Below are 25036 nucleotides of genomic sequence, written 5' to 3'. Positions count from 1 at the left end.
ATGTATCACACTTGGGAAAACAATCACCATTGTATGGCTGGTCCTGAAGACTTATATATTTTGTCATTCTTAGCTCTGCCCCAACCATGGTTAGCTTAACTGGAGACTTAATATTTAATTTTATATTTCAATAAATATTTTTTTCAAAATTGTCTTTGCTCAGCCCCAATTATGGTGGGGTAGCGAAGACTCTTATATATCATGTTTCAAAATACTATAGGTGTCATTTCTGGGGACCTTGTAGTTATTTTAAACAGTTTGGTATGCCATGCGTTGTTATGCAAATGAGTTTGTGCAGGTGTAATGGGGAAGATGGCATTGTTAGTCATTCGCGGTGAACACGCCACAAAATTAAATTTAAAAGTTAAATTTTGATTTTGCTAATCTTTATTAGAAATTCAAATCATGTAAAGATACAATTTTCCGGGCGGGAACCTAGAAGCTCCCCTCCTTTAGTTTGCAAAAGTAATCTTGAAAAGAACCCCATGCGGAAAAGAAGCTTACCCGTTGAAAAGAAGCCCACCGTACCCAAGAGTACTAAAAAATGAGGAACACATGGGCTCTTTTTGGGGTTTTATGGTGTCTATTTAATGGAAAAGTGAATGCCATACAAATAAAAAATATAAAAAAAAACAATATTCATAAAAAAAAACCAAAACAATATTTATAAAAAAAAATATCCGTAGAGGTTCGAACCCCAGCTGATAACACTCAAAACTGGGCATTACCCGTTAAGCCACAAAGTACATGACGGAACAGCTGATAATAGTCTATTTATACGTGTATTATGTAATTCATCATTACGTAATTAATATCCTATTAACCTTGCTAAAACCAAAATGATCAGTTAGCTCAGTCGTCTGAGCGTCGTGTTAACACACGTATGTCGTGGGTTCGATTCCCACGCTGGTCGGTGGAATAGAGTTAAGGCTATGCGAGCCACTGTGTTTGGGGTTCACAGATCATACGTCCCCCTTTCCACCACACATCATGAGGCGACAACATCAATGCATCTGGTGATGTGGTGGAAACGACCCCAAAAGGCTGTGGCAGGGCCTTAGTGCTGAGGCAGGGAGAGCACATTACCATCTTTTTTTTTTGGCTCTCGCCAACTGCTTTGATGGTTTAAATTTATGTTTAGCGCCCTCAATTTATTTTAATGTAAAAAAAAGGGGAATTAATTCTCTTCGTTACGTGTTTAGAAGAGAATTAATTTTATCTCATCGTAGTTTGTTATGCCGTGCGTTTGTTATGCAAATGAGTGTGCACATGTGCTGTGGGAAAGATGGTATTGTTAGTCATACGCGATCAACACACAACATTGTTCAATCTTTATTTTGTTAATCTTTTACATTATAATTATAATACCGTTACACATTATAGTGTATTTTTAAATATCCGTTTTATGCAAGATATTGTATTGTAGGCTTACTAATATTATGTTGTGAATAAAAGTTTATGGTAGAATAAATAAATAAATATGTTTTAAGCAGATCTTCGAAATTAAAGCATATGAAGTCAAGTTTTTTAACATTTTTATTATTTAATTTTACTATTTCAATAAATATTTTTTCAAAATTGTCTTTGCTCAGTTCCAAGCATGGTGGGGTACTGAAGATTCTTATGCATGTTGTTTGAAAACATAATAGATGTCATTTTCGGGTACATTGTAGCTCTATTTTAAACAGTTTGGTATGTGCGTGCGTTGTTATGCAAATGAGTCTGTGCAGGTGTATTATGGTAAAGATAGTCATTCGCGGTCGACACGCCACACTGTTAAATTTTGATGCTGTTAATTATTTACATTAGAAGATTTTTCAAATCATGTAAATAAAATATTTAGCTAGCAGTTCCCCTCGTTTAGTTTGCAAAAGTAATCTCGAAAAGAACTCCATGTGGAAAAGAAGCCCACCCAAGGATACTAAAAATGAAGGAGCACATGTGCTTTTTTCGAGGTTTTATGGAAAATAATGCCATGCAACTTTGTTTCTGATTTTAAAAAAGGTCCACTTGACATTTACAATCCTCAAAATATCTCTCTTTCAAAATAAAAGAAAAACAATATTCATTATTTTCTATTTAAAAAAATCCACTGGCGCAAAATTGGGTCTACTTGAGCACAGTGTATTAACATACGAAAGGATTGAAACTTGAGTGACTTTATTTTTATTTGATATCACTGCTCTCCTGGTCCCAATGTGTCCACTTGAGCACACTGTTTTTACGAAAATATATTAAAATTTAGTGACTTTATTTCTATTTTATATCACTGTGCTCCACTGGGGCCAAATTGGGTCCACTTGAGTTGAGCACATTGTATTAACATACGAAAAGATATTAAAATTTAGGGAATTTATTTCTATTTTATTTTTTTATTAAACCTTATTTTGTGAGGGTTACCCTAAACAGCATGTGCAGACAGTCAAAAACATATATGAAAAAAAGGATGAACCATGTTATATATGTACTTAAATACAAAAATATAGCCTACAATACTATACAAAACGTTGAGTTTTTTCTTTTGGGATTAAAAATTTGTTTAGAGCAGACTTAAAATTATTTATTGTTACCGCATTCCTTTGTTTGGTGGGTAGCAAATTCAGGTATGTTGGTGCTCTATAGGCCTAGATGAAGTTGTTCTTAAAAGTTTAAGTTTTAGGGAAAGGGACGACAAATTTCCTCTCACTGACACTTCGGGTACATCGATGATTTGGACTGTATGAAGATTTAAGGTGTTGTAAATGTTAGTTCGTGGTGTGACAGGATGAGATTTAAGGATAATGCGAAATGCTCTTTTTTGGATGGTCTGTATTCGGTCAATATTCGATCTGATTCCCCAAACACTACATCAATAGTCAATGTGTGGGAGGATTATAGTGTTATAGAGGAGTATGGATGTGTGTTTATTAATGAAATGACCGAGCACGCGATAAGATGGAGATGGACAAGCCAGTTTGGAACGGAGTTTATTTACATGAAAAGAAAAAGATAAATTTGAATCAATGTGAATGCCAAGATGTTTCTGTTTTTCAGTTTGTGATTGTTATAATAATACTACTTTAGTATAGCGACCCATATACTGATAAAGTAATAAGACACCATAGTCATACCATATATAGATTAACCAATCACGAGCCACCTTACTGATATCACTTTGTACAGCTCAGTTACAGACTTCATACAATAAAGACTATCCTTACTATACTTGAGAGTTTCTTCATTTATTATTGATGTGGGTATATACGAAACGATATTAAAAGTAGTGACTTTTATTTCTATTTACCGTAGTACTATTTCTATTATTGAAGTTAATAAAGGCATAAATGGCGCTCCGTAGAGAAGTAGAGAATGCTCCAGTCGTCAGAATGACGCTCTGAATATACCTCAATGACGCTCTGAATATACCTCTTGAAAATAAATAAGAAAACGTCGCCCTCTATTTTTTTGTGACGCTTGAACGGTTTGAGGAAATAATTAATGATGCGCATGCGTAACAAAAGTAAACAACTTCCTGGTGCTCCTCAGTCTGGTGTGTTGTCAAGACTTTATTCTCTTATTTTGCTGCGTAAAATAGAGAACTATTTCAAAGTTAGTGGGTTACCATACTTTGGTTAATACACATTCAATATATTAAATCAATTTAAACTGTATTTTTGTTTGTCTATTTTTTTCTACAGCCAAAGTTCGCCAGAGGTAGTGACTAGGTAGTAGCATGGAGTATACTCCATGGTAGTAGTCCACATTATCAGGCCAGCTAGTTCACATGGATGGGTGGATGTGTGTGAAGGATTTCTAACCCATGTACTTACTTTCGTTTTTATTTATATATTGGCATACGTAGGCCTAAAGTTAAACCCACATATTGGAACTATAGTACGCAGTTTCAACATATGTAGACACAGTTCATAGTGTTTTCAACTCCTTCAAAAGTTTGTCTTGTTGAATATATGTAGAATATAATTTCATTTTGTAAAAATAAAGTTGATTTATTGATTTTAAACCTTTAGATGTTTTGTTCGGAACGTTATTGAGTCACAAAAATGATATAATAATTGTAGCATTCTAATTCCAGAGGCAATTTATAAGTTTCTTCTCATGAAAATGAAAGTATACCAAGATGACAGGATCCAACTGTATCACCTGTTGGTCCTTTGTGTCTTATAGAACACCAGTACATACTTGACGACTTAGCCCTCATACAATACACTAATACCAGGTAGAATAAGATAATTAACAGCTTCCTCTTTGAGAATCCATATAATTGTATTTATCTGTTATTTCACCGATTTGCGGTGAGTCAAGCATTAAATCTGAGTGTAATTTCCTATTAAAACACCTGTGCTTTTCGAATAATTTTAACAGGTGCTTATTTAAATCCTCTGTGTTGTTACCTGGATGACTGTGCTGCATCAAAAATGTCATTAATGTTTACAAAATGATTATGTAAATAACTAAACTTGTCATGTTGAATTGTTTAGAATTGTTGTATATTTTAAAACTTTTTGTTGATATTGAAATAATTTGTTGGATATGATTTGTTGGTTTCAGGATAATTTTTTGAAATTTTCAATATTGTAGTTTATATTGTAATTTTAAATGTTCCGCTCGCCATTGTTTGTGTTGTTCTTGGTGTTAACGTTTTTATTTTGTTTATATATATTCATATTTTCATACTGTATATTTTGAATTTCATTTATGAGACGGAGTGACTGGCCTGAGGGTCACTGTGTCGCTTCACTGGTGAAGAATAATATTATTTCTGTTTAAGATCCAAAATAGGCCTAACTGCTGAAAATGTTTTGTTGTTTTATTATACATTTCAGTATGTTATCTCATGTTTACTATTATTAACTACTGTACCAAGACTTAAATTTGTATTTAAAAAATAGTATAGTAGGGATACCAAAAATGTCCTCAATAAATGTAATAAAATACTGTACTGTAGTGTAGTGAGCCCTCATATTAGTAATAATTATTAGTACTGTATAATATTTTATTATTATATTCAGCTGTAAACTTTCTTTGCCTGTTATGCCTTGACCCTGGCATTTAAGCAATGAAAAATATGCAGTACTACTGTACACCCTGGCGGCAATTCTGGCCGCTATCTCCCTGTCTTCTGGACACATCACCTGGTCAATACTATCATCTCCTCTCCTATAGTGTGACTCAACCTTTGTAGGTTTCCCTTTTTTCTGCTATCTGGTGTCCAGTGTAGGACTACTCTTAAAAAGTTGGCTTCTAAAAAAAGGAATATCCTATCCAGTTCCAGTACCATTTTGTTATCTGTTATCTTATATGCCTACCTATCTACTACCATTGGAAGAGGGTGTAATAAAACAAATATTGCTCCTGTTTATTATGACCATGAGACATATTATTTTATGATATATAAAATATAGATGGTAGATTTGTTTCATACAGAGTTAATTACTAAAGTAGACTTTCAATTCTATACGGTCTGCTATAATTAACCTCATCAATCCTAGTTACTGTACCTTCTGTTTGACAGACATCGGCCTTAGAAAGGAAACTCTGACAATACTCTGTTTCCCCTGTGTGTCTCTTAGTTTATTTTACAGTTTTGTTATTAAATACAGTGACACAATATTTTCTTAGTCTTGGGTTATAGTAAATTAAATAATTTTGTTCAGTTTGATTTTAATTCTGTAGTGACTTTTCTTCTTTGAAATATCCACGGCGGATCCAGGGCCTAAAGTGTTTGCCATAGAGCACTACAGTACATTGTCGCTAATAAAAGTAGGATTTAAAACCACAATGCTACCTGGCCATATATAGTATACTTTATAAAGATAAGTTAAGAGGCAACGTTTAGCAGTTATACAAAGATATTTTCCAAAACCCAGCTTATTATGATTATTTGATCAAAGATGAGTTTTTTCACAAGCTTTTTGAGAGAAGGATATATAATCTTGATCTTGCAGCATGAAGTCTAGTGTACATTATGACATCTTCAAAAGCAAAGAAGAACTTTTGTTTCAAAGCAATCAGAATATCAAAATTAGTTTAGTTATTTCAGCACAGTGGCTAACATGACATTCAATGGTGAATTTCACAAAATTTAGCATTGAAATGGAGTTTACATTTTATACATGATGCCCATTTCTTTTTTTTTTTGCCTAGTTTTGTCTATTATTGGCAATGACATGTGTACAGTAAGCTCAGTTTGTTGCTATATTATCTACTTTTTGTTGTACACGTTTCAACTATAAGTAAACGTGAATGAAAACCCTAAGGTATTATCCGTTGACAGTTCACACAAGCGCCCACAGACTTTCCCAGATATCCATGCTTTACTTGGACATCTTCCAATTATCTAATATTAAACAGTGTAAAAGAAAAGACAGGTGGAATTACACTAAAACTTGTAATTTCTGTTTCTCATTTGAATTTTGAAATTTCTGCGTCTTATTTATGAGATCTTCTTTTCCCTTCATGCACCTGCCTGTTGTTAATATAGATCATGGTGATTTGTTTTTCTGACCTGGTTCAATAATAGTTTTTATTTAACCTTAATTTTGACATATTTTTAAAACAAAGGCATGCAGTGTTTTTTCCCTCTAAGACTAAAACCTGGCCAGAAAACCCCCCAAAATGTCGTGGTTTGCATCAAGAAAGGAAAAAATGGAACTGTGTCATAAAGTTCGATAATTATTAATGAGTATTTTGTGTACTGAAACTCTATGGTGATTTATATTGTTGCCACTTCAAAATTAACCAAAATGTTGGTCCCTTCCAATTCACTTTATACAATACTTCGGAACAATTGAAATGTTTGAATAACTAACAATAACATATATTGAATTGTCTATTATTATTATTCATTTAATGTAAAGAAATTCATTTATTTTACCTAGAAATCAACCAGCAGTACAAACTGAAAGACGTACAGTAGCTGTGCTGTTCACAGAAAGTGAGTAATGTGTGTTTTTATGATAAATTAAAAGGGAATATTTCTCAAATTCCATAACAATGCAAGTTTTTACCTTCATACAAAGATTGACTTTATGCTTTATTGAACACGATTTTGGGTGTATTAAGGAAAGCAAAACTTTTAGGCTCTATAATAACTGGTAAATAACTTGATACTTGGTTTTATCATAACCTAAGCTTGTGATACTGTATATTATTTTATTTCTTCATTCTGAAGCCCACAAAGCATATAAAAGCAACTAATTTCTACTACGATTCTTAAATAAATATAATAGTTTAATACAGTAAATTTTAAAGTATATTTGTTTTGTTCACACCTATGGAATTATGGTTCTGTATGGTACAACGCTGCGTAAACTTGATGGGTCTGCATTAAGAAAATGCAGTACGGTTGGTAAGGTTTCAATCTGACCACTTTTTCACAAAAGCCTTTGACAACCCATTGGCTTAAACAGAATTTTTTTCCTTTTCTTGCGAAAAACCGGACCACATTATTTCTTGTGGCTACATCGCTGAAAGATTACAGGAAATGGATTCTGTTGCGAAAACAGATTAGGTAGCAGATTATTAAACGATATGAATGTTTCAAAAGTCATGCATCAAAGATTTTAACGTACACAAAGTTACCAACCAATCAAATAGCCGAAAGAAGACAAGCAGAGGAACTAAAACATTACACATCAGTCGCAAATATCATTGTCTATTTTGTGCCTAGCTTACCTGGATAAACCGCCAAACGTGAGGGAGAGCAATGATATGAAAAGTTTAAATTATTTTAAAAATTTCTCTGCAATAATTGTCTAGTTCACTAACAACAACTAAATGTTCATTATAACATAGGCTAAGCTACTGTATATACATACTTTTAAGTGTGACACTTTTCTTGAGAGTCTGTAAGACAATTCGCTGAAGTTTGATTCTTTCTATCTCTTCCAAGTTTACCTACTGTAACATATTATTAGCAAAAAGCCTTTTTCGTTTGTTCACTCAAGGAAATGTACAGAACTCAGTCGTGCCAATTATTTTGGGTTTTTTAGTATACATGTTTATTTGCTTTTAACACGAAATGCCTACAGCATTTCATTTTTCTCAAATCTGGACTAGTCTAGTACATCTGTGATGATAGAGTAGATTTCTTGTGTAGATATCTAATACTTTTTAAAGCATCTTGGGAGTAGATAATCTACAAGGAAATTGGGTAGGTTTTAACTTTAAAGACTGCAGATTACAGTTTTGAAAATATAGTACACTTTTGTTAAAGAGCTTGGTTATAGCGAATAAGAATGAATGATTTAGATATTACAAATATAATTCTTTCAATTCATCATTTATTTTTGTTCTTTCTTTCTAATCGATCCCTCCTTTGTTAATTAAATTATGCTTTATAAATGCAGACCTATCAACCTTTTGGGTAAAAAAATCTGGAATTATAAATAAAGAGCTGAATTTTCCAAAGTATACAAATATTGAAATTCTTTATTTGCAACAAAGTAAACATTGTTTAATTTACAATATTTAAAAAATAACAATCAATAAATTATTTAAAATACAAGTTCACATTACAACTTATAAAAAAGACATTAAAATATATAAAGGAAAAAAAGAATGCAAGAAAATAACCAATGAGGATGCAAGATATTTAAAAACAAACAACTAATTATTTGCTGCCCTCTAAAAAAAAATAATGGCAACTTTTGATTTTGAAATGGCTTTGTTATTTATTTCATCAAAAAGTTTACGAAAATATGAATACTATTGCAATATAAAACAATATCAAATCAATCAAATTTACACATAAATCAGAGTATCTTCCGAATAATTTGTAAAATCAGTATAATGAGAGTACATTTGATCAGGAGAAATGATGATAAAAACAAAGTGAAAATTGCATTCAATAGGAGGACAAGAGATTGTATTAAAATTGAGTGACATACAACAGAGTCTGGTGAGATGGCAGGTCTGACAGTGGTATGTCCAGTTGTTATACTGTCTCGATTTTGAATATTCATAGTTTTAAGAACAGAATTCATGACAGTTGTAATAGTTTAATAAAAACCACAATCTAACCTACATTAGCGTTGGTGCAAATTGATATTTTAGGATGTTTTTGTGGAAGATTTTTTCTTTTTTAGTTTTACATGTTTCCGAAATAAAGGAAATGGATGAAGAACCATCAACAATTAAGTAAGAGGACTATTCATTTATTTCATTTATTTACAATACAAGGCATATTAAAATTTATGATACATTTTCTGCTGTACAGGAAATCTAGATTTCTACAAAATGAGACATATTTACAAGAAAAGATTATTTGGATGAGAAACAACGTTTGGGCTGTAACGTGGTTTTATAAACCAGCTTATATCTTGCATTACTCATCAGCATAAATATTAATCACTTCACACAATTTGTAGAATAATAGAACTCAACACTTTAAACCAAAATGTCACCTATTCAATATAAATAATAGATAGTACTGTTTAGTAAAGCATGGGTTCCTATTTTGGCAAGATGATTTACTCTCTTTGCCTTGTCCTTCAGATGAGACGTAAAGCCATTGATCCATGTATGGACTAATGCAAATGTTTCCCAGTTTCAATTTAATTTACAGATGATTATGATTACATATGAACACATTTAATAAAAACCCTAGACCGCTCCAACATAAAAAAAAAAATGATACAACAGGGAGCATATAATTTCCCCCATGCAACATAGGCTGATAATAATCGAAGAGCGTTGAGTGGTGAACGGGAGTAGAGTTAAGCGAACACTAGAAATCCCTGCACTACTTCTTGTTAATGTAAAAAAACAAATATTCTCACCTATACAAGAAGTGTTTTATATTTTAATATTTGTTTTTATTTATCAAAAAAATAAGAATTACCCTTTAGACTTTCACTATCATGAATATTAGTTTTATGAGATTCTCATTGTCACATGCAATTGGACATATTTCCTTGATTTTTGAAAATTGGCTGGTATCAATAGCAATCAAATAAAAATTTAATCTAGGCTCTATAATTTAAAGACAAGACAACACTGTCTAAGTATATAGGTCATTTATTGTGTAGCTGTTATACTGCTAATCATATGGAGGCTGAAGTATCATAGTGCCAGCTGTTTCATATAACAATCCAAATGGCCAGGCCTTTGATTCAATTTTTTAATAATGTAAGTAAAATTGCATTTGTAATTTGTTATTTGACGATTCTGTTATTATTTATTGTTATGTAATATGTTTTTTCCGAATCATTATTTCATACATTTGTAGCTTATTATTTTGATGATCAGTGCATTTCCTCTGGATGCCGCACCTCCACCGGGAAACAGTTAGTTAAGCTGCTAGCATGCTGCAATAATTTCAAAACAATATCTAATTTTGCAATGTATATTGTATTACAAAAATGGTTATTCATTATTATCGCTTTAATAAACTATTTCTATTATTCATCGATAATCATACTATTTTGTATTTAAAACTTTACAATGTACCTGTCTGACATGGTTATCAATAAAGTGGTTTACCAATGTCTAATGGATGGGCACCATCTACTTAGTGAATTATTGATGACCTCACTGTGACCTGATTATAATGTCGGGAATACGAAAGAAATTTACTGCATTCGGTCGTTGCAAAGAAATTTTTCTTTTTCCCAAATTCATAAAAAAATGTTGTTTTATCATTTCCGAATGGTGAAAATGTTCCCCAGCCCGAATGGTGTGAGTGGCCGTCAAGGTTTAGGAGGAGATAGGATAACACATTTTGGGCAGGCCTTGTCTTTTAAAAATCATAGGTGTGCTACAAATTGCACTCCTCAATACATTCAGGGGTGCTGTAGGTGTGCTGTTTGTATAAATAGTTTAAAACTGCTGTTTTTACAGATTTTTTCGAGAGCTTTTCCAACTTTCAAGTCCTTGATTGAAACCGAAGTCTTTAAGGTGATGTTGTGAATAATTTAGCTAAACTTTAATCGAGGACTTACGAAAGCTCTTAAGAAATCCGTAAAAGTAGCAGTTGATATAAACTACTTTAAAGTTGTAAATCGTTCGCATTTTTCAAAATGTATAAAATATATAAATACATGTACCAAGTTAATTGTCGAGTCTTGACCTGATTTCTAGGTGTAGGATCTCTTGTTAATCATCAACTATCTACTATTCTAAATATACATGCCAATGGTCAAACCAAAAAGTTAAAATTAATGTATACTGATTGATTGGTTACAGGTCATGTAAAAACTAGACAACTGTAAATGAGTTCTTAATGGTCAAGGGAAATACTAGTCTAGAGCAACTTATGGTGGTGTCTTGAAAGGCAGCGGTTCAATTGCCGAATGTCTTAATTAAGTCGTTTACATCCTTTCATTAAGACGTTTATCCCCGAATTCAAACATCTTCTTATCAAGTCTCCAGTGTAAAGAGGAAATTAACAGAAAGTTTTAAATGCCAAGGATTTGTAAAACTTTATTTTAATGAATCTTTATCTGATATAATATTGAAATAAACAAATTTGTGACTGCTTGTGGGTGCATTCGACCTTGATAAATACAGAACCTTAAAAAATGTGTTAATTGTGCTCATTTTTGTTTTTATCCAATCTGTTTCAATTACCGTCATTGCATTTTTTGATATACAAAAATAAAATTCATAATATTATATGATTTGAAATTGTGTAATTTGTAAACGTGCACTACTGTGTATGTCAAGGTTAGTATTTTATCCCTTCTTAGGTTTTAAAACTTCAGGGGGGAAAGAGTTTAAAGCTGCTACTACAACCTTGCCAAGTCTGTACTATCTTAGAAAGTGGATTTTTAGCATCATAAGAGTATTCTGCACTTAAGATTTATTATAAAGAAATTACATAGTAATGGAAATGCAAAAAGTGAAACACAATCAGCTAGTCGGAATATTATTTTTATTTTTTTTTTAACTTTTTAATAATATTTTAAGGAGTTTTTGCTTTGCTTGCTTTTTGTGAAACTTTATTTTTAAAGACTTTCACATAAATTAAATTATTGGAAATAAATTTTTGTTCCAGCTATCTCTGTACAATGGAAATCTTACAGATAAAAATAAAACTGTTCATGTTTGATTCCTTTCCATAAATTGTTCTTGTTGGAAAATACTGTAGCCTTCAAAACCATCAACAAAACATTTACTGTACGTCTGCTGTGGGTCCGTGGAGAGTCTAATCCGAATTTCCTCAGTTTCCAGTTAAACTAAGGACCAAGAATAAATACATTTTTTACTAATAGTAGAAGCTTACTGTAACTTATTAAAAATGTAATTAAGTTTACCATATTTTGTATATATTATTCGAATTATTGACCAATTTATTTAATAATTTATTTGATCTTGACTTTTATGTGACTTAAGAAATGGACAGAAATTTAAAATTCTTTGATTTTAGATTTTTAAAAGATCTACTGTAGCAGGATACCTTGGATTTTTGTTGGTGTAAAAATGTTTGAATGTCAATTATACTATATTTTATTCATTAGAAAACAAAATATGTCATGATAAATATATTAATGTAAATACTTCACTATTGTATCAACACTGATTGGTAGTTCCTGTCTATGATTTTTTTTTATAAAACTTAAAAAAGATTTTTATGTCTGGCGATGATGACATAATTTTGTCCAGTTTATGCTTCAATGCACATATTCTTGTTGTCAGGAATCAAATTAAATCTGTTCAATCCTTCTATCATCTTTTGTGGTGTTCTTTTGTCATCAAACCTCCCGAAGGTGCATGAGTATGACTTTAATTTACAATTTTCTGCCTAAAGCTTTGATATGTCATCCATAGACAATATCATAATTATTACAATTTTCTTGTAATCAAATTTAATAAATACCATGTGTTAATTTACTTTTAAGAACTTTGCTAATACTTATAGAACACCTTTAAAGGGGCCATTTTTGGAACCCAACAAAGTTGTCAGCTTAATAGCAGTTTATGTAGTGTTCATTTTACATGAATGTGTCCCTGTATTAGAGGTGTCCTCTGAATAACAGTGTCCCCTAAATAGGAATGTTCATGGAATAGTGATGTCTCCTGAATAGGGATGTCCCAAAGGATAAATTTATTGTAATCATTTTTTCATAATTAATATTTTACTGATAGTATTGTGATCATCAATTTCTCTGTATGCCATGGAAAATATTACGTGACTAATAAGACTATTGTACAGTATCCTAGGTAGGTAACCTACAGTTAAATTGAAGAATTCAAAATCTATATTCAATTTCAAAAAAATTCTAATTAGAAATTTATTAATTTATTAATTATTTAAAAAAAAAAAAATAAGTTAGGTTTAAGACCACCTACACTATATTGTTTCAGGAAGTACTTTTCTAATTATAGATCAAATTAAAGACAGTATAAAGTGCTAAACTGAGATAGTTTCCATTTCAGTTTGTGAGAGACACAACTGATGATAACTGTTTTTGCAGAGTCACTTTTTCCCTAACGCTGATTTTTAAAGAAGATGTTAACAGTCTTCCTGAATGGTCTCATAAGAATACAGATGCTTTGCGATTCCTTTTTAGACAGATAACAAATAATTTATTTTAATTGATTTCAGTTTATCCTGCTTTGTAGACATATATTAGTTTATTATTCCTCTTAAGAGCAAGAATAAAATTAAATAAATACTTAGTTTCTCATTAAATTTACATGTTTCATTTTTGGCTAAACTGTCATCCGTACCGTTCCGTATGTTTCTGATAAGATTGAAAATACACAGAGATGAATACAGGCTACTTGACAGTACATTTGCCACTAAAGAATGTATATGTGTGTTTGTACACTGGCTACTTGACAGTACATTTGCCACTAAAGAATGTATATGTGTGTTTCTAAGTGTACAGTACATTCGGTCAGTCGACTAAAAATGAAATTAAAAAAACACTGCTTGCTTGCTAAGAATGAACTTTTAAAGTTTTTGAATTAACACTACTACTATTGGAGCCTGCTTCAACAGAAATTTATAATTCCCAGCAATGTTTTAACTGTATATATGAACTGTTTTATAAGTTGTTTTGTGACTGTGCAATTTGGTAGTAGTCACTCTCATACTGTACATTTAAAAGTAACGCATCCAAATGCCAACTTTAAGTCAATGGCTACCAGATGTCTCTGTGAGACGGTTACTTGAACCAGTACCAGTACCAGTACAGCCAACTTTTTCAGATGACATCCCTGAAAAGTAAATTTTAAAATCAAACTATGATGTCACACTATTTTAGATAATATTGTATTAGAATAAAGTACTGCAAACATGTGACAACCGTGTCAACACTGATGAGATGTTCCTATCTCTGTTGTCTATTAATGTCATTGTATATTCCATGTTCATAGATTCATTATGTCTAGAATTAGGAACTAGATGAATTTATTTTTTTGTTGAACTCCATATCACAAAAGAGCCGTTGAAACTCTAGTGGTTGAAATCTAAATTAAAGTTTTTTATTAATTACACTTTTGAAAAGTGGACAGGTGTATAATCTCCTGTCTCCCAATAGCATCTGTTTCCTAATTCCTCTTTCCAATTTTTCTTTATGTGAAGCGGGTGTGAAGCGCGGTGATCATTTTTCTTTTGGAAAAGTGCTACTGTATATGAAATAATAATAATAATAATAATACATTAAAGAAAACAACATTCTAAATTTCTCTTAACTTAAAACTATACAACGTGGCATATAGTGTAGTTTGTGCATAACAATCCTATAATTCTGTAAGGTTCTTAATTCCATGACTCATTCCAAAGTCACAATATTTTGTTGATTTCTAATGGTTATTTGCCAACATTTTCATAATTCTTTTGTATCATTTCCCACGATGATTTATTGTTTAGTTTTCGACAGTGAACTATGCTTTAAGAACAAGCTGTACATTATAGACAATAAACTTGTTTGTCTCAGATCCTAATTGTTTTCAATGACCAATAATTAACGCATGAAGTCAAATTTATGTGTTTGTATTGTCATGGCAAATGTAAAATCATATCAACTTTTTCTTAAACTTAACCGCAGTAGTATCTAGGGAGAATGGACAACTTGTCAACATTGCTTGGAATATCATTTAGCACACAAGTCTTAGGATAAAAGTAGGAGTTTTTCGATTTTTTTAGCTCTGTCTGCACTATCAAACTAGTTTGACTCAAAAAGTGTGCCCAAATATGGTAGTGATATGCCCAAATTTGGTAGAGATATGACATCATCATGTCCATTATGAGCACATCACATTTTTTTGTCACAAGTCAAGTTTGATAGTGTGAGCTTTAGAGTTATCTCCTGAAGGAGAATGTCTCCAGCTTGTTTTGGAAAAAAAAAAAAATCAGCAAATAATGGCATGCTTGGAAAGCACCTGGCATACAAATTGTTTACTATAGATACTGATGCATGAGAATGTTTTAAGTAGCCCCCTCTATGGTTTGGCCATGCTTTTATAAAGTCTCAAAATTGTTTTTCCAAATTAGCACTTTTGATTTAAAGGTCATACAAACTGTCTGTTTGTATTAATTTAGGATACACTTATCTGCAACTGTGTCAACAAGTGAGTTGACCAATCACAAGCAACTTTTTGGATGAACATTGCATCATGATTGGTCAAATCACTTACAGTGGGCTTACATCCCTGCATTTCGCCCGAGTCGGAACAAAGCCTCACATTTTAACCAGGCAAATTGTAAAGTCAAAGGAACATGTGAAAAAGATGATGAAGACATATGTTCGAATGACAAAGTTTTTTAAAAGTTGGTTTGGCATTGCTGTTTTGATGACAGAATGCATTCAAACAATTAGGATGACTAACTGGAGTCAAGTACTATTATGTAGGCTTTATTTGAAAACTGTTGTTTGTAATCAATCAAACAGGAAGAAAAAATATGAGATGAGAGCGAAATGAAGATAACGCTACATTAGGCTTAACGGACTACAGAAATGTTTCAGCTGTAAATGAGGGGAGTGTGTGCTACTCCTTAAGCTTGGTTCCCACTAGCGACGCAACGTAACACAACCGACGCAACGTAAGCAAATGCCCTTCCAATAATTGTGTTTGCCCCCGCCTACGTGAAATCAAACATGCTTGACCTGGTTCATTCCGCGTACTTTTGAGTACGCGCTGTACTATTTTTCCAGTGTTCTTTTGACTTGCAGTGTTGCGTGAAATCAAACTTATTTAATTTCTCGTGGCGATGTTTGCTGCACTGTTACGTCGTTGGTTCCCACTTGTGATTACGCAATACGGCACCTTCCATCCCATCACCCCCTTCTGTTCATTGTTCTGTGCATCCATTGAGCCTTGTACAAATTATGTCTGAAATAATATTAAACTTTCACAATTTTGTTTGCGGTGTGGTTGCTAACTTGTCTCGTCTTTTTGTCTCTACCAATCATATTCAACTAATCTGATTATATTATATACAAGAAACATTATACAACAGGTGGAAGAATGGGGATCAAGAATTGTTATATTGTTAGGGGCCCACTGAGGTAATATGTGGGGCTGAAATACTAATGAGATATGAAAAATCTGATGCACGTTAGAAACAGGGGGGTTCTTTTTAGGATATAGGAAATTCTATTTGTGATATTTTGTTGAAACCTTTCATTTTATGTTACAGTATTTATAACAGAAGAGGCATCTTGTCTAATTTACCCATAGTACAAAGACAGTGTACTATTATTAACTATAATATATTGTAATTAATTCATTCAAAACAATTCAAGAAAAACATAATGAATGAATATGTCACTAAAATTTGTTTCCATTTAGTGTTACATAAACATTTTTTTCTGTATTTACAGTAGAACGCCTCCTAAAAACGAACGAGGGACAATATATAAACAGGGGTGTGTGTTTGCCACTCTAGTATTGTTCTTTGTTTCATAAAAAGTGTGCCTTAAATGATCTTTCACACCTTTTCCGGCATGGTTCCGGTCCGGCAAATCGACCATCAATGTTTCGTTTTCATGGACGCTCTACGCGTCTATAAAAAGTTGACTTTCGGTTGGATTTTCCAGCACCGCACCGGAACCGTGCCAGAACAGGTGTGAAAGACCCCTTATAGTGGTGTCTCGTCTGAATCGGAGTTGGTCACAATGGTGAACCTTATATTTTCCCTCATTTGTTTCATGGTAAAGTGTCCCCTTGATAGGGTTTGAAGTGGTTAACTTAACAGTCTTTCTTATTTTTTTCATTGAAAATGTCCCTTTATTATGGTCGAAGTGGTAATTAACAGTATAGTGTTCTTTCTGCTTTCTTGTTTAATTGAAAAGTATCTCATTAATAGTTCTACTATTTTAGCAATGGCATTGTAGATTTTTCTACTACTAATTAATTTTTGTTATTTCTGTCTCTATGATATATTGTTAAAAGTCTTGATTTCTTCAAATTAATAAAGTTTGATTGAATGAGGAAAGTTTGCATCAAAAAGCTACAGAGGACAAGGTTACATTGAAATTTATAAAAGTTTGATAAAAAATGTGTTATTTTTAGAACCTGACATTAGTTATAAGTGAAGGATATATATATACAGAATGTATTACTTGGTCTTGGGTGTCAGTATGTATGGTAATACAGATTGATATGATTCAATTATGGCGAATATTTAAACTGATTATGTACAAGTAAGTGTACAAGGTCCCCTGTTAAATTGTTATGTCATCTTGGTACAAATTATCTCTTATACTTTAGATTGCAATCTCATTCAATAATTTTATATTACAGTACTTAAAATTATAAACCCCTTTCCAGGTTCATAGAAATAGAATATTGGATATTTACTTAGAAACTTAGGTATACTAAAAGTGCCGCACTTAATTCAAAATTAAAGAAAAGACCTCTTTGATAATTCCTGTCAAATTTTATGGGAACTTTTCTGACCTTCAACACTTTTTTGTTTAAATTGTCTTAAAACTGTCTTTTATTCCAAAGTAGACGCTTTTAGTCTGTCTTATATGGGATAAAAATATCATTCTTATGGTGTACATTCTAATTTTGTTTATATTTCATCTTTCATTTTTTGTTTATTTTGGTTTGGTTTATCTATTGATAATTGTGCAAACTGAAATATCAATCTATCAAGTACAACTGCACAAACTTTTGAATATAGAAAGTCTTTAAAACCAATTCATCACTATTTGAACCTACTGTAAGTTGCGTGCGTGTCCAGAATATTACTATCAATATTTAATATTTTGTTATTGATAATATATATTGTCACATAGTTTAGTCTTTAAGACCAATAAAGAGTTGTTTCAATGACCAGGAAACAATACAGTATATTGTAGTTTGTCCACACTTGTGATTTCCTAGAACAGAACCTATTTGTCTAGCAAGCACGATAGACAGTAGCTTTTCTATAGTATCAATGCACACATCTATAAATGATAACATGGTTTTCTACACGAAGGAGGATAAAATTCAGGTATGTTTTAGTACAAGATTGAATGCATATCTGTGCTTTAATGCATATCAGTTGCTCATGGCACTTATTGGTACCAAACTCTTATAATCTATAGTAAGCTCCTTCCATTCTATTATGTTGGACATTTCTGAACCTGAATTTATAAACCTGAATTTAAATTATTTTTTATAATTAGTCATTTTCTAACTGGACTACCATAACACTATCTTTTAAGGTCTGTTAGTCTCTTCACTAATAAATGTTTTTCCTTTCAATTTGCAATGATTGGATATGGAATTCTGAAATATTAATCAATCAATCAATAACAAAGAATAGTCGTTGGTGATGATATAATGTTTGGTTCGAGTTGTAAAAAGCTTTGAATACAATAGACTATTGTATAGGACAATGCTCTTAACAATAACTGCTCCATAATTTTAATATTATGTGGTTGTAATAGATTTTTCATAGCAAATTATATCATTACTTCCTCATTATCATTTATTCTATTCTTTCGTGCTTTCATTTGTAAGAACTTCAAGTTTCACTGTTTTGTTTATTAGTTAAAAAACATGTTTAAATATTTTCGTTGCATTTATAAATCATAATTGTCATTGTATTTGATGTTCGCAACTTCTTTAAATTATTGGAGAGAACATAACAAGATAGATCTATTAACAAGGTACTGTAGCATATTTGATAAGGTAACATATTTTTGTAACTGTTTCTTCAGTGTGTCATAGCATTTGTAGATCATTAATTTTAATTTACTTTAACGATGGTCACTTCTTTCAAGTTATTGGAGAAGCACAAAGTACTGTAGATGATGAATAACGATAGAGATCATTTAATAGATAAGGTACAATGCATTATTCCTTATATCAACTCATGTTTCGTCAGTGTGTATTGTCTGTTGTATCTACAATCCACTATTTTGATGGTTTTTATGGTTTTCCTGTTGGGAAATGGCTGCCTTATTAGACTGTTGTGTTGTCCCATAGGGAAATATTTAGAATTGTAAAGTTGTAATCAAATAATAGCAAGATTACCTCACATCTTTCCTGATGCCTTCCATCGACATTGGCTGCTGCATGACCCCGTGCATGACTCATCTATTGGCGAAGTTTTCTCCTTGTTTCTGCACTTGTCTATCAGTACATCAATCACATCACAATGTTTCATTTTGCTGTTTATTACTTAAATCTATATTTCACTCTTTCACATTTTTTTTTCTAATACTCAGGAGTATCTGATATATTTAATTGCATTTTTTCTTTTAAATGTCAGTGTCTACTCTTAAATATGGTACTATCTTTTTTCAACATCAGTTTATAGTTGTGTACGTGTATGCCAATTGTTTAATTTTATTTTTCACATATTATTCAAGACTTGTACAGTGAAACGCCAGAAATGCTCCACATTAGCACTCAATTTAACCGATTTTATCGAGATAAATGTTACAATAACTTTCAAGATAAACCAGTTCTCTATTGACGATCCACACTCTATAGTGTATAGTCTATACAAACATTGTAAATTGGGGTTAGGTAAGCTATAGGTAATATTCCTACAGATAGTGATATGTTTCTATTATATTTTATACATTTTCTAAAAACAAGTTTAATAATATCATATCGTACAATAATAAATGTTGATGAGCAGAGTTTATCATGAGTTGAAAGATTACTGATGTTCAAGCACACTCTGTCCAACCCAATATTTAATAATCATTCATTTTTATCAGTTCGGTCACAACAAAACCACTTCCTTCATGTATTGCTAGGCTATGTCATAAAGGCAGAGCTTGGATTTTGGTTGCAGAGCAGGCTTAATTACAGATTTGGCAATGTTTATCTGCCAATTTTGTGACACAAAAAATCTCAACATATTGACAAGCTAGCTGTTGAATTGAATATCACTCAGAATATAAAATACCATGTCATACATAATCAACCAATTAAATGGCAGAGTATATAGAATATCTTATAGAAGTTTAGTAGTACAGTAGTAACTTATTGGGACATACATATTCAGAGAACATGCATATTTCCTGTGAACAAACAAGGGACATCCCACAAAATTAGTAAAAGTTAAAATCATCTCTTCATCTAATGATATTCAAATATTGGTTAAACCAGTGAACTGAATACAGTGATTGTAATAAGAGGGAGAATTAGGGAAGTACCCTACCACATAAAACAATGTATATTTTGATGCGTCTATGGAAACAAATGGAACAATGAAAACTCATAAATATTTTTATAAATAAATAATAGCTACAGTATCATACAAGCATTTACAGATATAGCAAAATTATTTTGTTGAGTTGTTCTCCTTAATTTAATTTAAAATATATATTCGTCTTTTATTCTGAACTTGAACTCTTTCCCACAATGCAGCAGGTATAGGTGTATATTCCTTTCACAGTAAAGTTTAAACATAATATGTTCATATATTTTTAAACTATAAAGTACCTTTAAATCAGTGCACCTTTAAAATCTAGGTCAATAATGCTACTTAACTATCATAATATCTTCATTTCCTGAAGGGGCTTGCAGTAGAATTGAGGTACGGGTACGTTACTATCATTACAATATAATATGCTCCTACAACCTTCATTTATATATAAGTTCCAAGTTCAAAGTATTTGTCATAGATAATTAGGAAATCTTGTAATTAAATCCTCTTCAGCTGAATTGACTGGAAAATATAGTACAAACTAGAGTCTGGTCCTTAGCAAGGCTAAGTATCTGTCAATATCTTTACTGTATCTTATGTATAGAATTAGATATTCTTACCTTTGACCTCTGCTGTTATTCTGTAAATAATTAAGTCTGCATTTATTATTCACTCTCTGAAAACATACTGTCTGCTAACTGATGGGAAGTACAAATGTGCAAAGTGTGTAAACCAAGGTACTTTTCTACAGCACTTTCCCCTCTCCCTTTTACATATTTGGAGGGTTGGGAGATTGTCACTTTTCTACAGCTAGCAAACCCCTAAAATGTGTATAATAAAAGTACTGGTGTCAAAAACCCTTTTGGAGGTTTTCAAAAACCATTGAAGTACAGTAGGCCTATGTACAACAACTAGTAGGCCTACACAGCTGACTTTAGTTTTTGCTTTGTAACCATTTTGTTTTGAAAGGTCAATTAAACCCACATAGATATTAAAGTAATTAGTTGACAGTTTAATTTTCAAATCATGTCAATCATTAAAACTAAAATGGTTCTACCGACAAACGATTGGTAGGCGCGTATAGTCTGAAGCTTCCTGATTAAAAGAAAAGTTCTCCTTCACAGCATACGGGTGACTCATGCCCCTCTAGGCTAGACGTCACTAATATGGCCTATATCTTTATAACGATTGGACGAAGGAGTCTGGGAGTATTTGACATTACATTCTGAAAGTTTTATCCCATACAAGAGAGTTCAGTTACCGATAGGGTAACATCGTGGGAAAGATTCATTAGGAAATACCGCTAAGATGTTCTTGCACGATGTGCATAAGCCGACTACGATGCGTATTCATTATCCTGTGCAATATCGCAAGAAAACATTTGAGAATTTCAGCGTGCACAATAAGTTAAAGCAGTTTTTTAAGCCATCGCCACGACCCCCTGCATTACCTCCAAAAGACAGACAAATCGTACCACCACCACTGCCAAGGATTCGGCCTAAGCCCCCTCGGATTGTACATAAAACTCAAGTCACTGCTAGAGTCAGCACAAAGGTTTGTTTTGGAATGTATTTCAATCATTTGTAATGGTATTGTTAATAATAGTTAATGTTTAATCATATCATAATTGTTAAAATGTCAAACACATTATTTACAGGTCTGTAAAGTGTTTGAACAGATGTTTGACTATAAAATTAATTTTTCTACATAAACACTTTTGAAGATATTTTAGGATATAGTTTATGGTATCCACTTTATTTTATTAACAATTATAAACTTTTCAAAAAATGACATGCTATTATATTAGATATGAGTTTACTATCAGTATAATCAATAATAATTTTAGTTTCCTTAATGACTATATTTTTTATTTTAAGGACAATTTTTTTCATTTTTCATTGCCCTTACTGACGTATGTATACATATGTATTTTTTTCCTTTAGATGACAAATTTTAAAATTTGAATATGTTACATTCTTAATGATAGTGAAAATAGAATCTATGTACTTTCTCTTAGTTATCTGAAATAATTTATTACATTTTAGTCGGCAATCATTAGTTATGGGTGCCAAGTAACCCAATTATGTTTCCTACATTAGAAACGGCTTTGAATATGTACTTTTATTGTTTTCCTTTATTTTAACTTAATGTTTTTCACTTTTAGTAAATTTTTTGTACTCGCAATTTCAGACTTAAGCCATTTTCTTAAATTTTGTTTTGCATCAGAAGGGTTATAGTTTCATATTTCTAAGTCTTTAAACTGGTTTTCCTCTATATATTTAGCAAACTTTATAATGGATAAATGTTATTCTATTTTTGCAGCCAAAACATTTGAGCAAAACAGTAACAAGCGAAATTACAGAGGAGTTCTTGCGAGTGATTTGGGTTTTTTTGTTTTGTATAAAATGGTTTTAAAGGCATGCTTTGAAGTTTCCAGTTGGGAGGTGACATTTACACTATTCAGAACACATTTTATGTCACATGGCTATAAACTTTCGATCATGTACATCATGTGACTAATTCAAAGAGAAACTTATTTTTTTTTTATTTAAAGCTGAGATAAATTTAACATTTTAACAACCATTAAAAACTAATTAAAAGTATAAATGATCTAATTATCCAGGGACTTACTCTAAATTCAAACATTGTAAACGTATCCTTTAATGTGTGTACCATCCATAACATATATTCTGTTTTTACAAGAACTGTTATAAATAATACAAAATAAACACAATATAATTTGATTTGTACAAAGAAAAAGAAAACATTTATTTTGACAAGATGCCTCAATTGTGACTCATTTTTTTTTGTGAATCATTGTCAGTTCTTTTTACTCCAGGGTTCCTCTTTGGCATTCAACATAAAAGAAAAACAATTATAGCCAAACTCTACAATATGTTCCATATATTTGTCTCTTGACTTGAAAAAATGAATGTTTTTTTTATCAAAATCCATTTCATAACTATGATTTAGTTAGATGAATTTCCGGTTCAGTTCTTTCCAGGTCATTTTACTCCATTCTGGATTAGCACCCTCTCAAGATTCGCACTCTCTCATATTAATTTTATTATAAATAATACCAATATGTTATTTGTAAGATCATATTAAAAACTTGATTTGAACAAATAATAGGCATAACTGCATTTAAATATTTTATTGTTTTATGTGTTCTCTTTATATTTATTGTTTTTCACTCATAGATATACAATCATTCCTCCATACAAAATTACTTTCTGGTACATACCCGTGACGGCGGAGAAAATGTGTACAGCAATTAAATTTGCTTTTGTTTAATCCTGTCACCGTCATGTGTTTTGTTATGTTTATTTGTATTGTATTATCATGTTTTTAAATGATGAAATAAATGAAATGAAATGAATAATAATAGCTTTACCTTATTTTTAAAGGTTTGGAAATTCTATCAAAACAAATTATACCATTTAAGTTTTGACATACCAACAGGAAATGTCACCTAGCAATTTGGAAAGTTACCAATCAACAGTGAAATGTCACCAACTAAATGGTTCTTAATTATATAAAGTTATTGATTCAATAACGTAATGGTTTGATGGTATATATCCTCTGAAAGGAAAAATAAAATCCCAGTGATTCAATTACAGGTTTGATTTTCTAATTTCTGTAATAACTATACTGTATGATGTAAGAACCGCTGTCAAAAAGTCTGTTGTTGACTCGTGATGGTTCTGGGTTCAATGCTATGTTGGCTCTTTTTGTTCACTAGTTTGGTCAGTTGGCTGTAATATTAATTATGTGTACAGAATAATACTTTTTATACAATATATAGCAATTTAATGTCCCTCAAATAATTTTAAATCCTATTTAATGTTGATACATTTTTTTGTACAATTATAATTACCGTATTGATTCCAGGATCCCAATGGAAATATATTTCTTTGAAACATGTCTTTGAATTGCTACATTTTAAATCATAAAAAACAATTATATTGTATTTTTATGTATATGTGACTTTGATATTACTAAATATTGTCAAACGAAATCAAATTTTCGTATACAAAGATGCATAGGTAAATACTGATTTAACAGAAATCATTTTTAATCAGTATAGGCGCACTATGTGGTTAAAACAGTCAATCAACCATACTTATTAAGGATGCCAACATTCTTTTTAAATGAATTACCTCCTACAAATTGTCATAAATCTGTGTTTACTATAAATACTTCTCTATGATTGCATTCACTAACGTTAATGCACGTTTCAAGATTAAACACAGTGATGTAGAGATTGTATGTTATTTAATTAGCTGATTCACTCTGTTAGTAAGACTGTTGTTTTGTTTTTTAACCAAAGACAAATTATACTTGTATAATTAGATTAATTAATAAAGATTGTTTAATTGTGAAGGAATAATTAATTAATTTGATTTGTCAAACACTGTATTTCTAATTTATCACGTTAACAGAATATTTATGAAATGCATAGGCTGGTGGCCTTTTGATGTCTGA

At 31.4% G+C, this 25036-nt stretch overlaps 1 protein-coding gene across 5 annotated transcripts in view; it reads left to right on the top strand.

Annotated features, from left to right (window-relative positions):
• The first annotated feature begins 3507 nt into the window (after positions 1-3507).
• The window catches only part of LOC140051754 (rho GTPase-activating protein 24-like), a 39198-nt gene continuing 17669 nt past the window's right edge, over positions 3508-25036 (top strand). The window contains exons 1-2 of one of the 5 annotated variants that reach the window (XM_072097059.1): positions 3508-3588; positions 6879-6934. Coding sequence is in view for 3 of the 5 variants with exons in the window: in XM_072097054.1 (XP_071953155.1) it covers positions 21860-22105 (246 nt within the window). In the remaining 2 variants the exon portion in view is untranslated. Of the gene's footprint in view, positions 3589-6878; positions 6935-9922; positions 10129-18184; positions 18395-19026; positions 19056-21216; positions 22106-25036 lie in introns of those variants that run through there. The other 4 variants (XM_072097057.1, XM_072097055.1, XM_072097060.1 and 1 more) reach the window with 4 other exon arrangements.

This window comes from Antedon mediterranea, chromosome 6 (genome assembly GCF_964355755.1).
Source record: "Antedon mediterranea chromosome 6, ecAntMedi1.1, whole genome shotgun sequence".
Taxonomy (NCBI): Eukaryota; Metazoa; Echinodermata; class Crinoidea; order Comatulida; family Antedonidae; genus Antedon; species Antedon mediterranea.
The sequence above is the reverse complement of the archived record's forward strand: the minus strand, read 5'-3'. Positions and strand labels throughout refer to the sequence as shown.